This window comes from Salminus brasiliensis, chromosome 4, assembly GCF_030463535.1.
Source record: "Salminus brasiliensis chromosome 4, fSalBra1.hap2, whole genome shotgun sequence".
In the NCBI taxonomy this organism is placed as follows: Eukaryota; Metazoa; Chordata; class Actinopteri; order Characiformes; family Bryconidae; genus Salminus; species Salminus brasiliensis.
The window spans coordinates 23,599,507-23,617,804 of NC_132881.1; the positions used below are offsets into that span (position 1 = coordinate 23,599,507).

An 18,298-nucleotide genomic window follows, 5' to 3' on the forward strand; every position below is an offset into this window, starting at 1 on the left:
CTGAAAGCTTTTCCAGTCACATGTTGTGCAGGTGGCATTACAGGTAATGCGATGTTGGCAGCTTAGGCATTGCGTTGGCAGAACAGCACAGTTGTCCTAACCTTACCTTTTCAGGTGCTCTCAGGACACTCTTTGGAAGGCAGGGCTTCCTGCCAAACATTCCAAATGTAGGCCTAAAGCAGGGGAAGACTGGCTGTACTCATGATCATACTGTGTTCTTCTCCTGTCATTGCTTTTTGTCTCTGTGTCTCTCCTCTTATTTCTTCTTTCTCCACTCATGCTGCCTTGTGACTTGGGTTTCTCATCATCATCGCCATCATCCTCATCATCATCAGGCTGCCGTCAGTCAAACATGGGTCTATGCAGTTGCGTGACGCTCTTTTTCTTCTCTCCGCTTTAGTGTAGATGCCCTTCTCCAGCTTCCTTTGCCTTATCCATTTCTTCTCATTTTGCATGTGATAATTTTGCTGGTTAGATTGCTATAGATACCAGACGCTATCGCTCTGCTGCACGGTAGAGTCCAAGTGTGTAGAGCAATGGTTGAAATATACTACACTGCTATTATCATTATTATTAGCACTCCTAATAAAAATGATGGTGCTACAAAGGGTTCCTTATGCAATGCCATAGAAGAACCACTAGGCAAGTATAAGCCACTAGACTTTGTCAAAAAACAAATTTTACCCTTGTGTGGTGGTCACATAGTGTTTAGGGTCTTTTGATATTTCAACCACTGGACTCCAGCTTTAAATAGTGCAAACATAACCAGCTGCTCTCACCCTGTTAGCTGTTTCCCTCCCTCCCTCTCTCTCTCTCTCCCTCTCTCTCTTGTTGGAATGCTCAGTAGTTTGGTTGTGCTGGGTATCTGCTGCCTGCTGTAATGTCTTTTATCACAAGGGGAAAATGGACTCTCAGTGAGCAGCTGCTGTTTCTGTGCCCTGGTTTTTATCGTTCCACCTTGTCCACTTCAGTCAAACACGAGCTGTAAAGCTAAATGCTCTTTTATTGACTAGCACCAGGGAGACTGCTGCAGTCTTGCTCTCGCTCACTCTGGCTCTACTCTTTCTGAAGCCAAGAATAAATTGAGCTGGATTTTAAACAGCCATGTAGCATTTCTCCCAACCACACATCAGCTGTAGCTCCAACTGTAAGTTATGCGGACACTATTCCCTGTTACAAGGCCTCGCTTAGCCTAAGATTAGACATAGCCTGTGAATGTGCGAACCTCTCACAGGAGGTTAATAAGAAGTTCTTTAACTCCTTAAAAAGCCCACAGATGGGCTGAAAGCGTTATTACGAACTTCTGTTAGTTCCACCAGTTTGTACAGAAGTCCCTGTAGTTACTGAATAACACACCTTCGCATGTAATAAGTCTCGCTGTGGTAAGGGGTTAACTAGGCACTTGAGGAACACTTACCCAGAATTGCGAGTGTTGTTAATTACGAAGACTTTACTCATAAAATGTTATGTTACAAAGTTTTATTATTGTTATAGAACGCCACTAAAACATTTTTGTGAACCCTTTGCAATTTCTTTGTATGTCTGAATAAATTTGACCAGATCAGGTCCTGCGCTAATCCCTAATCTAAATATAGATCCAGATTAAGCAAATTATGCAAAAGAAATGTATTGTAACATTTATTTATTGAGCAAAGTGATCATTTATTAAATGTCAGGAAAAGGTATAGTTACCACTAGGAATGTGCATTCATTTAAAGGGGTAACCACAGTCAAGTGTTTCAATCAAGAGAATGGCATTTAGGAGATTAGAAGGCCCTCTCAGGTTTCTAGAGCATATGCTTTGCTATTTACTACACACAGGTTTGAGGTTCAGGAAGTGTGTCATGCCTTTTAAACAGGAGATTCCTGAGATTCATGATGCTCACCAGGCTGGAAAAGGTTCCAAGCAGTTCATGTATAGAAGACCATGTTTTTACTCAATTTATAAAGATAAAAACTATTAATAATATCTGCAAGTTTGTTTAATAAGGTTCTCTTTATGTAGTTTTAGGACTAGTAATGAAGATCTAATCACACTTCAGCTCAAATTTATGCAGAAATACAGAAATGCTGGTACTGTATGCAGGATTCACGAACCTTCCAGCAGCGCTGAATGTAGAAATGATCCTATTGTTTGGGAAGAACTCAAACAATTGATATTTTCCGTAATATATTCACAGATCTCGCTAAAAACGCATCATCTGTCAACCAATATGATGCTACTGATGAGAAACTAGTTCTAATGTCTTGTTTATTCAGTGTCTTTTATTTCTTTATTTTAAAGAGCATAATGTGCAGCCATCTGATTACACACCCCTTTCAGTTACATTTTGGGCAGCACAGACCTGCTTAGCTCTTCACTTTTGTGATGCTGCACTCAATCCAATTAAATCCAGTGTCTCTCCGTGTTCTCAGTACGAACTTGCAGCGGGTCCATAATAGACGCTGACTTTGTACACAGTCATAAGCGATGATAATGTGCTGATGGCAGAGATGGAGGTTTGTGTATGTGACAGATGAACCTTTCCACACTGTTTTGTGAGCACACACACACAGAGCAGCTGGATCTGCACAGCATTGCTAATTGATATGGACGTTTTCCAGACTAGAGATTTGGGGAATGTTTATGCTGTTGGAACACTGGAATTAATGTATTCATGCTTTGTGGTAAACTAAACCCCCAAGCAAGGGGGCGCGCCCTTTTGTGGCAAAAATGATGTCATAAATCCATATAAGACGTGGCTTTATTAAGGAAAGGTACTGAGCCTGGATTAAGACAGCAAGATGCAGGAAGCTACAGTTGTCACGAAAGTTTGAGCACCCTTGGCCAGTTTTTGTAATTTGCAGAAGTAGTAAACACTGTCTCTTTAGCTAATCAGACATAGGACTCTTTGGCAAATCCTAATGCCAATACGTTTTTAGCAAATGAGACCTGAGGCATGTCACCAATTGTAATTAGGAACTGCTAACGGAATAAAATTTCCTAGCAACTAAAAGAGCAGAGAACAAACGTAATTAGTGCCCACAAGAAAGTGGAAAGCTGTGAGAAACCTGTGGTTTCTACAGTTCAGGGACTAGTGTACACCGTCTTCCATCAACTGTGTCTCGTATAGGGTGATGGGAGCTAAATCTGAAAAGACTGTACCATTGTTTGCTATTGCTAGTTAGACCTCATGATGTGACAGATGGTCGTGAACATAAACGGTCAGGTAAAAATAAGGTAACACAGCCATTTTTTTCTTAGGTCCACTGGAAGTTGAAGACTAGTACTGTCTTCAGCAGCAGACTTTTTAGGCCCCTTTATTGGATAGTAGGTGCCACTGTGCCCCATTTGCGTCCCACCACCCTCTTTTTTACTGTAGCTTGACAGACCAAGGCCGTTTGTTTTCCATTTTTTGCTTGTGTTCTCGGCAGCTGTAACAGCACTGATACCTCATTAATTGGGCTTAGGAAGGCCTTGAATTGCACACGTTAATGTTAATAATGTCGTTTGTACATGAACAGCACTTTTGTAGCTGAACTGCACAAAGAAAATGAAATAATCCAAAAATAAATACTCCAGCTTCCAGCTTCCCCCGCTTTAATTGCCCATTTTTCTCCTTTTACAGAATTTACTGGCCTTTCTCATCATAAGCTAAGTCGTTTCCCACATTACCACACGTCATTACACTTTCAGGTCTGTCTGTCTCATGATGTTTCCCCACTTTTCTGTGACTGCTATCATATTCTGAGATCACATCCTGTAAAGCACATTGTTCATGGACAGTGTCATCAGTGCTAATGAATTCAGTCAGGGTTTATTTTGGAGCTGAGGTTATTTCTGAAAGTCCAGACTTTGAGAGATTGAGAGAAGGCTGAGAGTCTTGCTCGCTCAGATGATTCAGCAGAATGATTCATCTGGGCTTTTTATCTATGGGCGACGTGGAATCGATCTGTTTATGTAAGTCGATGTCTGTTCCTTGTTCCTGCTCCAGTTTTGACCTCAGCCATGCTCTCAAGCTGAAAGGATGGCTGTTAAGTTTTTTTTTTTTTCTTTCTTTCTTTTTTTTCTTCTTTGTAATCATTTTGTTTTTGTGCTGACACCGTCAGCAGAGAGACGAAGATGAGAGACTGGAAGTTTTATGGCGAATCGATGAGGAAACGACTGTCTGCTCTTACTTAAAGCAGAGCAGCCCAGCCACTAGCTAAGTGTCTGCCTGCTCCCCTCAGAGAAGTGCTTAGAGAGCAAATGCTAATGTCTGTTCATTCTGTGTCTCCTGCAGCTTCGGAAAGTGGAGCGAGACAAGAAGACCATGGATCAGGAGATAGTGGAGCTCACCAACAAGCTTGTGGATGCCAAGAACACAATCGACAAGCTGGAGGAACTGAATGTATGGGCAAGCTCTGTGTGTGTGTGTGTGTGTGTGTGTGTGTGTGTGTGTGTGTGTGTGTGTGTGTGTGTGTGTGTGTGTGTGTGTGTGTGTGTGTGTGTGTGTGTGTGTGTGTGTGTGTGTGTGTGTGTGTGTGTGTGTCAGACAGTGCGCCAGAGTCAGCTCTGTAGTATAACTTCAAAATGGTAACCGCTGGAGCTGAAAATTGAAAGTTGCATTAAGAGGTTTCCTGCTAAGCTTTCATAAAACTGCATTGTCAGATGTGTCTGCAGCCCAGCAGCTGATTTCTGCCTGATAGAGGTCTGCAGGGCGAAACAGCACTTTTACATTAGACAGCCTGTACTTTTTGATTAAGTCTGGATACAACTTTTTTTTTATTTTTTATTTTTTTTATTAATCAGTCAGTGTATTATTGCACTCTGGATTGACTGGCTGTGGCTAGATAAAGTGCTGGCTGCTACAGCTATTATTCACTATCACAGACTTTTCCAATTAGCATTGTATCTGATGACATTTGGGTTTACATTAGCAGAGTTAATGAACCCATGCTTTTGGAGTACTTATACTGTATGTTAAAGCAATTGCTGATTGTTGAACCTCATTTCCAGAAAGAAAGCTTGTTATGCATTTAATATGTTTTTTTAACAGTTCTTTTTTTATGTATTTTACTTGAAGCATCCAGTAAATGAGATTCAATGCAGTACATTTTGTACCTATTTATGATGTCATGTCATGCAATTCTTTGGTTACTGTAAGTAGTAAAAGATAACCTGATACCTTCCAAAAGGTATAAAGTCTGCAGTTTTAAAATGCCAAAAAAAGCAAATTGGCCTGAAGCAGTTTTGAGCACCCTGCATAGTCCCCAGTACCTGGTAATGTCTTATTTGGCAGGTATCACAGCCTGTACATAATTGTTAATGCAAATAAGCCCAGAGCATGAGAGTCACGCCTTGTGCTTAACATTTGGAGAGGTGTGTTTTCCATGAAATTCTGCTCCTCTTTTTCTCCAAAGAATTGTATTTTTATCTTCATTAGTCCACAGGACTCATATCAAAAATGCTTCAGGCTCGTTTAGATGTTAGACAGTCATGTCATAATTCCTTTATGAACTAAGGAAACTCCTGAAACACTTTGCTATCTTCTTGTAGTCTTCTCCTACTTTGTGGTCATCAGTTATTTTAATTTTTGGAGACCTAATCAGCTGTTAATATGAGCCTATGGCTGCTGACTGTTGGAACAAAGTTTGAGAAGTCTCATTATGTATAAAGCTTTGCTAACGATACATATGAACAAGCCATAGCCCTAACAAGCTAATTATGGCTGGAGAGCCCAGACTTTTGCGGGGAGGTTCTCTTTTTACTAAATTGTACGAAAACAAAAACAATACACTAATCTTGCTTCAAATGTTGAAAAGAATTCTTATCCTCATCCTGCACTTCATGGGTTTTGGAGATCGGTTCTTATTCTGCTCACTTAACTATTCACGGTCAGACATGGGGTGCCCAAACTTTTGCATGCCATTGTTTTTGTATTGTTATGGCTAAATGTACTTACAAACTACACAACACGCATCTAGAAGTGTGCATACCTGGAGCATTGAAAGACCTCTTAAAGCAAATGGGCAAATCAAGATTTCATTGATTTTATTGACTGATTTATTGGTTGGCGTACAATTTTTCAAGGTTTGAAAAGTTCAGACACTCAAAAGAGCGTCTGTGTGCACGCAGTATTTGTTGTGTGACACCTATACCAGTATACTTGTATGGACAATAGATCGACCAGCTTTACCTAGATTGTGTACATTATTATGACTGTCTTTGGCAGGATCCTGAATAAATATTACCGTGTTGGTTTTATGCCTTCAGGAAATTCAGAGTGACTCTATGCAGCTCAACTTGATTTATTTTTTTTTTTTTTTTTTTTTTTTTAACTGTTGATTCCACCTGCTCACTGAGTGCATGTGTGCGGCAGGGCTGTGGGGAGCTAATTACAGAATGTGAGGGACCGGTTAGCTGTCTGTTCCTGTCACTAAAGCATAGCGCTTAATCTTCTTGTGCAGATTAGCCACCAGTCACTCATAGCTGATACCTCAGAAGACTTTCTGTGGAGATGTCTTCTCCTTGGATTTCTCTCAGACAGGAAACTGCATTCAACTCCACCCACCACACTATTTTGGGGGAATTCATTGTAGATTTTAGGATAAAGAAAAAAAAATGTCTATTGTAAGCCTGTGTGTATGTATATGTATGTATGTGTGTGTGTGTGTGTGTGTGTGTGTGTGTGTATGTGTATATATATATATATATATATATATATATATATATATATATATATATATATATATATATATATATATATTTACATTTTACTAAATAATTGAACTAAAATGCATTTCTTCAGTTGTGTGTGTTTAGTAATAATCCCCTCCATCTCTCAGTATTGTTTATATGTGTGTATGTTTTTCAATATGTTTAAAAGGCAAAGGCTATAGATGGACAAATATACAGATATGCGTATAACTATCTTTGACTATGATTTGTTTCGTCATTCTACTCTTTAATTTGTGAGCCTGCGCTAATCTACCTTTCCCCTTCTTCTTTAGGAGCGCTACCGCCAGGACTGCAATTTGGCCGTGCAGCTGTTGAAGTGCAACAAGTCCCATTTCAGGAATCACAAGTTTGCAGATGTAAGTGTGTCTGGTTTGCCCACTAAAGGCTCCCATTTCCTTCAGCCCACACGCTCCTGCTGTTACCTGTGGGAGCAGCCTAAATGTGTTGTGCGCTCTGCGGTAACACACTTGGACAATGGGAAGAGAGAGGGGATGATGGCCCTGTGACTTTTTGAAGCAGGAGTGGTTTTCAGCATGCAGTCTGTCATCAGAGTTCTTTCATTAGTGTTGTTATATATATACACACACACAGTTGTATGCAAAAGCTTACAGGAAATAATTTGCCATGCAGAAAGGCCTGAGCATCTGAAGAGGTCACAAATGTCGACATGGGTGTGAAAAGGGCTGTAGAAGAAGCCTGCTCACCAAAAAGTACTTAATTTTGGTGCAGTTAGCATGCTATCGTTAGCTAATTAGCCAACCATAAACTACACTAATGTGAAAACACCCAGTAATACTGGTGGGGGCCAGTACTGCACACACCAGCACAACAACAGATGTATAGAACTGACAGATAGGTGGCAACTTGGCTTGGAGCTAGCTTAGCAGTTAGCAGGTAAACATACTTATGCCGTGTCATCATAAGCACACCACATACAGTACCACGTTTACACAGTAATACACTAGAAGAAGTCACTACTAGGTCGGTACCATCTTACACCCACTCTTTCTTATAGGACTCCTGTAGTTGTTCTAGGTGGTCTTTGGCCCACCTCCCTCCTCAAAACAATTAAATGCATTCATCATTAGATGTTTTCAGGTCCTTTAATTACCCAGAGCTGTTTTTCAGGGACTCAGCAGCCACCATCATCACGTAACGGCTCTCCATCAGTTGCTTAGTAACAAGAGACTCACAATGCACGCTGGTATACATTCAGCTGATGTGGGGGGGCGCACACAATCCGTTTCATGATGCGGCCGTAATAAGAAATAGGGTCGTATTTCGGTCACAGCCAAAGTCTGGGATGGAGCAGAGGCTTTATGCCAGTCTTTATGTCATGAAATCAGGTAAGCATAGCCGTACTGCAGAGCTAAGCTGGACCTTGGACAAAGGCAGGCTGGCCAGCAGACCTGAGGTGAGTTATTGACAAGGTGTCAAAGACCCAGACGCATAAGTCTGCCTGGCCTTTGTGTTTATCCGCGGGCCCCGACGCAGCAGCAGGTGTCCGAGTGATGGACAGCTGTGTGTCAGTGTAAAGGAGCCAGGGAGTTAACAGGCCTTTATCAGAGCCATGGCAGAGAACAGGGCCCAGGGGAATTGACGCTTCATCACAGTACACCCTGTTGCCTATCGAAAGGCTGCACACAGCCTCTTTCATAGTTTCTTTTGTATAAACTACGTCCGGTTTCTTCAAATCTCTGGAGCAGTTGCAGCTTTTTTGTTTGTTTGTTTCTTTCTTTCTTTTGTGGATTAAGGCCAGGAAAGACGGAAACTAGCTTTCTTGTTTATCGATACAAGCTAAGGAGGGAAGTACTGTTGCTGCAGTGAGGGTTGTTCCGTCACTTTTTCTTCAGTTCATCCACTTTCTTCTCCAGTTAGTCGTTGCCAATCACACCCACTTGTCATGTCACATGAGGCCACCGGTGATGGGAGGATGAGGACAAGCTCATGATTGAAAGTCTTCTTTTAAACTGGCACTAAAGACATGATCACACTAGACATTTGTATCCAGTTTGCATCCGGATTTCAGGCATGACTGGGGCTTAACTAGAAGACTGGTCCCCAAAAGGTCCTCCATATTGTACAGAATTGTTGTGGTTGGATCTCTGTGTGAAGCTGTGCTTAGCTTGGAGCTAATTTGGCAATAAAGCAGACTAATAAAGTTGGACGCTTAGACAGTTGCGCCACCCAGGAGCCCCAAAAATAGCTCCAAATTCTTCGTTAATTGAATGGTCCACTGATCAGAAAGTACTCACACAATAGAAAGTCCAGCAGACACTGCCAAATGGTATAAAAAAAAAAATAATTTTGACAGCAACAGCTTCTCTGCAGTTCTGTTTGTTTTGTAGTTGCGCCCAGTTGAATAAGCGTAGATGAGGCAAGGTTTTCCTCTCTGTCGTTAATCGGAGGAGCCACCTCATGTCACCTCTCTTTAATGTGCTTGTTTATGAATTGCATGACGTGACTAATCCCAGGTGTCCTGTTTTGTGCCGGCCTGTTACAGCCGGCCCTCCCTGCAGGAGAAGGTGGGTGTCGTAGGGCAGGCCTATTTTTAGGAGATCTATTATTTATTGCCTAAATTATCTCCTCACCCTGGCTTGATTCATTAGTCTGGCAGCAGCCTGTGCTGAGGTTAACCTGCTTCAGGAGCGGTGCTGCTTCTCCGGTGGTCTGTCCCGCTCCGGGTGAATAATCACATGCAGATTTATTTGGTGCGTATTAATCAAACCTTTTCATATGGAAAGTGGTGACATAATGATAGGAAATGAGAGCAATTTGTTATTTCCCAGAGACATTTAATTAGCCAGAGCAGTGCTGCCCTCTCCCAAGGCTTCTGCTGTTTGTGAAGTGATAGGGTGAGGTATCAAGTGTGTGTGTGTGTATCCTTGAACAGCCCTCAAAAAGCAGAGAAATGGTAAGATCCATTATGTTCCAGTCAGTCGCTGACAAAGTAGTAGTTACTGTGTTGTCTCTCCGGAGAAGAATGCAGTTATAATGAGGCGCTATATTTAGATGATGTCTCGATTGCAGGACAACAATAGTGATGTTACAGGAGGCGCAAAACGCAAGTCTGTGCTGTTGGGGGAAACCTCCTCCCACCAGCCACCGCTGGGGAAGGATGCAGGAAGAAGAACAGCGCTGCTGACTGAGGCGGATAAAAGCTGGCCCAAGCAAAACGCTGATAACCATGGTTACATGTGCCACCCGGGAATGGGTGCACACTTGTGTGTTCGGATGTGAAGACGCCGTGAAGCAGCACTGAGTCAGCCTCCTGTTCAAATAAGAGGATGGGAGGGGGCAGGTTGCAGTCGTGCCTGCCCATACCACCAATCAGCAGGGAGATGGAAATCAAACCTTCTCAGTTACCACCAGATGCACGACCGCTGCAGGGAGAGCATGCGGCACTTGGCCTGCTCCACACTGATGAATACGTGCATACGTTATGTGTCCAAATGTTTGTGGACACCCTGTCTAACGAATGCATTTAGCTGCTTTCAACTGTTCTCTGGAATGTTGTTGCTTCATCCATTACTGTTGGGGTGAGGTGGGTTGGTGATCATAGAACATCCAAATGCTCTTACTAAAGAATGCAGTAAAATCCTCACAGTAATGTTCAAAAATATAATAAAAAGCCTTCCCTGGACAGCAGAGACTGTTACTTCAACAAAAGCAGGACATACACTTTTTCATTTTTAAAAGTACCCTTGATTTTGGGGAAAAAAAACAAAGAAAGAATAAGCAGGTGTCCCAAAACCTTTGTCCATATAGCGTATCTTTGCACACATTTTTCAATAGAAATTTTGCATTAGCAAATAAGGTATGAACCCAGATCATTTTTTAGCTTTGAGACAATATAAATCTGCTTGTTCATTATTTGGACATTAAGCTGTGAGTTTTGGTCTTCCACAGAGTTTTAATAAGAAAATAATAATAATAAAATAAACACCATCCTTCAGATCATCATATTTAAAAGCCATCCTCTCTTGGCATAGCATTTAAAGAGTGGGATAGGCTGAGAGACGGTCATTATTTTACAAGCAGTCATTTAAGTCTTTTCTCACAGTCTAGAGCGATCAAGGAATGGAAGCATACAACCACCGGTTAGCACTGTGCAAAGTCTACTCTGATGGATGTCACATAGAAACCACACAAGACTCAAAGTTAACTCTGAATGGCAATACGGTTCTGTATAGGCGCTGTTACTATGATCAGAGGATCACTGGTTCGAATACTGGTAATGCTGCTAGACTTCAGCAGCAGAGGCCACGAGAGAGCATCATGGCCTTGCTCTCTCATGGGTGGGTAGACGGCACTCTCTTCCCACATCGCTTCGCTGCGGTACTGTGGCGGTCCAAATTGGGAAGGAAATGGGCTAAATATTGGCAAAAATACATAAAATTGAGTGTGATGTAGCTTTTTGTCCATACTTTAATTCATTGTTGTAGATAATAGTCTATAAAATATAGTATGAAGTCTGTTTCAGATTGTGTAGCATATTGATGATGATTTAGGCATGCTGTTTTCACAGTGCTGATGGGTTGCCAAATGTCCTTTTACTAGTTTCCTTGGCCTCGTATCACCAATGCAAAATTGAAGTAGCGAACTTTGGATGTCTAGCTGGATTCACTCTGTTTACTGTAAGGAGACAGTTGTGTACATTTGATATGATCATGTTAATAGGTAAATTATTGTATTGAGCTTGATCTACAGCGTTTGAGAGCTTGTGTGATGGATCAGCTGGGATGAGTGAATAAGATTGCCAGTGCTACGCGGGTGCTATGCTACATTGCTAATGTGTGGTTTGTAGTTGCAGACACCGGATGGGAAAGTTGATTGTGTAGGCTGTGCTGTATGTTCACTCTGCCCTTGTAGGGAAAGTATAGCACAGGGCACAGCATGTAGATCCCTGACCTAGAAGGCCATGCAGGGGTCGCGCTCGGAAACGCTGCCTGGACGCATTGATCTTCTATGGCCTCGCACCAAGAGGAAGTTGGGGGGTTGGGGGGGTGCAGGCCACTCGCTACCCCCACAGGATCGTTAAGGCATCAGCTGAGCTGTGCTGTGCGTTTACTGATTGTCCCTGTCTGTTTTCCACAAATCGATAGCCCTGCCTGGCTTTATCCAGTCAAGGCAGCAACATGAAATGAAGGCCTTACATACCTTTTTTTTTTTTTTCTTTCCCTCTCCTCCCTCTCTCTTTCGCCCTCGCAGCACTTTAGTTAAGAACTAATTTGACGTGATCTTTTACCTCGTCATTAATCTTGCATCTTATGTTAAAAAATCTGGAGTTTTTGAATAAAAGGAGGAGGCAGTGTCCTGCTCCTCCTGATAGGGAGATAGCCTTCATAGCGGTTCCCCTATGGATGAGTATCATTTACCAGCCCATTCACATCTCGAGAAGCAGAACAGAGAGGCTCCTGTCTACCCAGCTCCTCATATATGTAATTGGGGTCATTGAGGCAGGGTACAATTATGTTGAGGTGGACTTATGTCATTGTATGGGGTACAAATGGAATTTCAACAGTTTTTATGAGTAGACATAATTATATCGTCACAGTCTTGATTCGTACCTTAACGAATGGTGATAACTTTGTAGGCTCTACTGTTAGAGGCCAATCATAAGGTTTATTAATTTTTATTTTTTTTTGTAATTTTTTTTTTATTAAGGACTAAGTCCAGTCCATATTTGTCCAATCCAAGCTTGCTTTGCCTTGAAAAATATGTGTAAAAGTCTCATTTCCATCTTGCCTTCCAGTTGCCATATGAACTGCAGGAGATGGTGAATAAGCACATGAAGAGCAGCCTGCCTGACAAGAGCCAGAGTCCTCAAGGAGCCCAGGGCCAGGATCCAGACACGCTGAGTCTGACACCTGCAGATGTTGTGCCCACCTCAGTCATCGCTCGGGTGCTTGAGAAACCTGAACCACTTGTGCTCAACTCTGCCCAGTCCAGCAGCAGTGCCGGTCGACCGGTGGCCGAAGACGTGTTTGTCCACGTTGACATGACCGGACCCCAGAATGAGAACGGAGGTCCTGGACATGCTAGACAGAGCAGCGGCACTGCTTCCGATCAGCAGCATGTCAACGGCATGTGTCGCATCCAGGCCGGTCCAGACGGTCCGTCAGCTGATGACATGGCACCCTCCTTTGAGAAGCTTAACCCCTACCCCGCCCCTCCACCTCCACACCCTCTTTACCCTGGCCGCAAGGTGATAGAGTTCTCCTCGGATGACAAGGTGAAGATCCCGAAGAACAGCCCGCTGCCCAACTGTACCTACGCCACGCGCCAGGCCATCTCTCTCAGCCTGGTGCAAAACGATGAAGAGGCGGGAGAGCGGCAGCGTACTGTCCCCAATAGCCCCGCTGTGTCTGATGGAGGCTGGCGCTCCGGGACCTCCTCTTCGTCAGGTAAGGGTGGAAATAAAATAAATAAATAATAAAAATGTATCAAAACTGATCTAAGTAGTGTTTCTAAGCGTGGCCTCATTCTTCTCCTCAGGTGGAGGGCATGCATCGCTCCCGCGAACCCCCCAGCAGACGGACATCACCGACCCTCTCTCTAGCCAGTCCAGCCCTTTCAGCAGCCCGCCGCAGCCACCGAGTGCCTTTGCCAGCTCAGGGAGTTCTGAAGAGGACTTGCTCGCCAACTGGCAGCGAATGTTTGTGGAGAAGATGGCTCCATCCTCAGAAGGCACCCTGGTCAACCGGACGTCCTTCAGCAGTGAGACGGTAAAGGAACTCGAGAGGAGTCGCAACAGCAAGTCAGGTAGAGGTGCTGCAGACCATGGGATCTTACGTGGTGCCTACTCAGATGGGGAAGAGGGTTCCTCTGCTCAAAGCTGGACGGCGAGCCGCGAGTCCAGCCTGGACACGGATACCAGCAGCGTTGCAGACCTGCGGTCCAAACGGGGACAGTACGGCGGTGACTTCTCCCATGAAGAGAGCGAACGCTTGCTGATGGCCGTTGACAACGAGGATGGCGCCAGTGGTGATACAATGGTTACGGTGGAAACCAGCCCAGCTTCTGCAAAGCGTCAGGAGTTCGCTGAAGACACCGGCTCAGCAGGCAGCTCTGCTGAAGAGCGGGATGTCCTGCCGCAGGATTTTCCCGCCATCGGGTCCAGGGCCCTCGCTGGTCTGGAGGATTACACGGACAAGCCCCCGTCTCAACGACACCAGCTCCAGAGTGGTTCCAGTCGACCTCACAAGAGCCCCAAAAGGATGGGAGTCCATCACCTGCACCGCAAGGACAGCCTTACTAGAGCGCAAGAACATGGAAACCTGCTGGACTGAGATCTCTTACAATACTCCTCTGATCTACTGCAGTGCTCTTCTGCTTGCTAGCAATCACAAGACAACAAGGAGGCAAGGGAATGGTGTTGTGGTCACTTTTTTTTTTTTTTTTTTTTGCAGATTCATTACTGTAACACTTCTCAGAGACCAGACGTTTACTTCAGTGTGGTATTTCCGAAAGTGGTGGATTTGAGGTGGCTTCTAGCATCTTAAGGAGCCAAAAGCCGAAAGAAAAACGTCCTAGATCAGCGTAACTGTGCTCCGGATGAATGCGAATGACTGACAGGGCGTGAAAGAACGGTCTCCAGACTCCCAGGTGTGGCGTAAATGAGAAGACGACCACAGGATATAGCCATACTAAGACTTGCATGTGGCCAGAGTATTGTAACTGGAGGAGATGGCACTGCACCATAGCTAGTTGCTGTTTTGCTGTCAGGAACTCAAGCAAGGGTCCTCTCTTTGGTTTAAGGGGTTTCACTGGAGAAGGAGATGGTGCTCCAGACTGTCAGCAGATCCACTGATCTGGTATGGATGAAGGGGGCTGATGCAGGTTTCATAAAATCTAATGGATTCTTTCTTCGACTTACAGTGCCTGACCTTTTTTTTCAGACTGAGGGGTTTCCCTGCTGCCCTTTAAGAGGAAGTATTACTCCTTAAATCTACTTTCAGCTCACGTGGAATGGTGGGTGGAATTCAAACACCTCTCTTCATAGATCTACCACTGTAATTCTTGACTCAACTGAAAACTTCTTCTTTGAGTTATTCCAACTCAACTATGGAAACGTTTTCCGGATTTTATTTAGCTTATTGTTTTTCCGCGTCAGATGTTCTGATTAGTTTCAGCGATTTACATCCATGCTTTAATTTGACTACTGATATTTAAACCAGAGATTTACAGATTTGCGGCATTTGTGTGTTGTCCTTGGCGTGTATTTATTTGTGTTGGTTGATTGAATAAGAGCAGTGAAAGAATTTCCTGTTCATTTACACATCACAGTGAGCGTTCGTGGAGGTGTGATATGTTAGCTAAGCTGGTATGTCTATTTGTTTGAATTAAATTGAAGAAGAAAAAAAATGTTACCCCCATAAGCTAAAAGATTAGATTAATTCGATTTAAAAAGACAGCAAATTATTGCAATAAGTTATTGCATTCTAAAATGCAGTTTTATGCAGCATTAGGACCTTAACGACCTGAGCCCCCAACACTACTGTGTTCAGAACTCTGTATTGGACAGAAGAACGTCCCAAACTGCCATTCAGTCGAGCAAAAGCCAGAGATTCGCTCTTGCTATTTGCTGTTGTCCCGCTACGTGGGAAATGACGTGTTCTCTTAGCTGCGGTCAACAATCAGCTGATTTGCCGCTGGAGGCCGTGTTCAGTACCCGATGCCATTTACATAGAACTATGCATACAGGAACTCTGAAATACTTCCGAACCAGAATTGTACTGTAGATCAGTTGAACGAAATTCTGTCCCACTGCTTTTCTAAGGCCGCACTTCTATGGAAGTGCAAAGTGCTCAGCAAGGCGGTCCCTTTAGCCCTGCAGTCTACAAAACAACAGAGCAAGCTTGCTGATTGGCTGTCCTTTTTATGTATTTGAGGGTAGTAATGCCTGAGCCTCTCTGCTCAGGGGAAATTTGCTATTAGCCCTGAATTTAATGAAAACTATTCTTTGCTTGTTGTTAAAAAAATAAATAAAAGTAGTTATTCTTTATTGTAGCATAAATTTTAGCTCATAGCACCCTACAGTATGTTTGGTGTTTTGTCATGGTGGTTTTTGTTTGTTTGTTTGTTTGTTTTGTGTTTGTTTCGAGTTTTTTTTTAATCAGTCAGACTGACAGTATAAAGACAGTGTAGTTTTCTTTTTCCATAAGTGTTTTCAGACATTTCAGGTTTTGTTTTGTGGTGTTTTTCCTTTTTTCTGAGCTGGCGTGTGTCAGAGATGTCAGTGCTGACACATTTTATACATCTGCGTTCATTTTATACACTAAAGACAGTCGGGACACTGTGCATGTTGCCTTTAAAGTACTACTTCACACATTCTGTTTGGGTTCAATGTGTGGTGTTTTTAGATGAATATGTAATTCATTTCAGTGATTTGGTCACCGGAAGGTGTGTGTGTGTGTGTGTGTGTGTTGGGTCGTAGAGGAAATGGACACACGCCGATCATGTGCAGTATCGAATTCCAGCTTAAACGTCGTAGGGAACGGGGTTGTCGCGCAACCATGATTCATGACTTGACAGCATAAGACATATCAGGCCGCTGTAGTCGAGAGGGCTCTGAGACTTCAGCCACTCTGTAACCAGACTTGCTGCATGTATTTACCTCGTGACTGGTCTTGGTCTGCACTACACTCTGCACTCCCTGCCTTCAATAATTCAGCTCCGCTATCCTCTGTCGAGACCTACAGAATGTGTGACGGAAGGGCTCCCGCGCCCGTGTGCTTTTTCTTTTTCCACTCTTTTTTTTTTTTTCATTTTTTTTTTTTTTTAATCCTTTTGTTCCAATCGTTCTGTCTATCTTTCTTCCCCCCCCTCTCCTTCTCCTTTCTTTTCCGTCTCCCCTCCATATGTAATTGTAACGGCTCATAATGAGTCGAGCTGTAACGAGCCCCTGCGCTGAATAATTGATGTTTTTATCATGCTCCAAAATAGCTCGCTGATGTTTAAAGGAGAGGGAGAGATGGAGAACAGTCTGTCAGGGCCTCGCGCATGGAAATGGACGTCCCTAAATATTTCATGGCTTCATCAGATGGGATGTAGACAAGAGCTTGTGCAAATACGAGAAAAGAAAGTAAAGAAGAAGTGCAGCTCTGTCTGATGTGCTGCGTGTAGAAATGGGCTTTTACAGCTGACGTTGCTGCGAGTTTAGTGCGAGCCTATCCGGACTGTAATCGAGTGCATCAGTGACTGACGGGTCTCTTCTTTGATCCAAGGTGACCTGCCCTGCGCCAAGCCTGCGAAATGTTGACCGGGAAATCTGAGTAAAGGGGGAAATAGATGAATTGGTATTTTTTTCATAATTCTTTTTTTTCATCAGGTGCATAAGCATGGGAAGCTCACGCTTATCTCCCTCTTAACCTTCAGTGTATTCTGTAATCAGTGTGACACACCTTTATCTTTTTTGATCATTGTGTTCAGCGTGTGTGTGTGTGTGCACGTTCATAAACCTCGACCCTGCAGTCCAGTGTTAAAAAAGATTAAAAATCAGTGTTTCTTTCGACGGACTGTCCTTTACGCTGGCTAGACCTCCGTCTAATATTCCAGACGTGACCCGTTTCCTTTTTTTTCTTTCCTGTAGTCTTTCTTTTGGACAGCTGTGCTGTGTAGAAATGCACGCTTGGTTAGAATACCAAAGGGTTCCCCTTCTCCTTGCACAGTCCTCCTTTCAGTTGTGAGTAGTCTGTGTCCGCCTCCATTAGCGTCGTTTTTGTTTGTTTGTTGTTTTTGTTTTTGCTTGTGGTTGTTTTGCATTTAACTCTCATTATCTTCTTTGTCCTTCGTTATGTGCTCGCACTTGATTGTAAGCACCAGTGAGTCCTCTGACGCTTCCAGAGGTGCCCCAGAGGTTGCATTTGATTGTAGATGGCATTCATGGTGCACGTTTAGGAATGTTGACAGTGGAACCTGTGAACTTTAAGGCAATGACTCAGGCACACTTCAGATACATCTCTAGTGTTTGGCTGTGTTTGGTTTGTCACTGCAAGCCGTGTCTGTCTATCACTTTGGTGCACAAGCCACACCTGTCTACACCTTGGGTTTAACTGTAGCGATTACGGTGCTTCTTTCCTTGCAATGAGTTTTTGCCCCCTTTACACTCCTGGTCTGTGTCCAGTCTGGTCTTCCATGGCTTTTTAGAATTTTCTTTAAATTTCACTTAAGCAGGTAAAGCTTTCATGGTCATGTAGCGACTCCATGTGTGATGACTTTCTCTCTCCCCCCCCCCCCCTAAAAAACACAAAAACAAAAAAAAACACCCTAGAAAAGAAAAACTCTACAGAAAAGACTGTTATACTCGACTAATTTTATTTTCTCAATTTGTAAACTGATGTATATTTTAAAACAAATAAAACTATTTTAAACTTTGATTCTTTACACCGCTCTGACACCGTTCATTTCCACCAGTGGGGTTGTTTTGATGCGTCTCGTCCCTTTAAGTGACGTCAGTGTGGCCACACCAGCAGCGGTGCTGGTGCTAATCTTAGAGTGCCTCCAGGTGGTCACACTGTTTGGAGCATTCGTGTTCGAATCAGCCTGAAAGCAAGTCAGCTCAGGCCTCGGCACAAAGGGAGGCATTATGTCAGT

At 43.4% G+C, this 18,298-nt stretch overlaps 1 protein-coding gene across 2 annotated transcripts in view; it reads left to right on the top strand.

Moving 5' to 3' along the window:
* tjap1 (tight junction associated protein 1 (peripheral)) overlaps positions 1-18,081 on the top strand; it is a 94,728-nt gene extending 76,647 nt beyond the window's left edge. For both annotated transcript variants that reach the window (XM_072677640.1, XM_072677641.1), the window contains 4 exons: positions 4,263-4,370; positions 6,973-7,056; positions 12,456-13,107; positions 13,199-18,081. In XM_072677640.1, the coding sequence (XP_072533741.1) occupies positions 4,263-4,370; positions 6,973-7,056; positions 12,456-13,107; positions 13,199-13,992 (1,638 nt within the window). In that variant the 3' untranslated portion in view covers positions 13,993-18,081. The remainder of the gene's footprint in view (positions 1-4,262; positions 4,371-6,972; positions 7,057-12,455; positions 13,108-13,198) is intronic.
* The last annotated feature ends 217 nt before the right edge of the window (positions 18,082-18,298 follow it).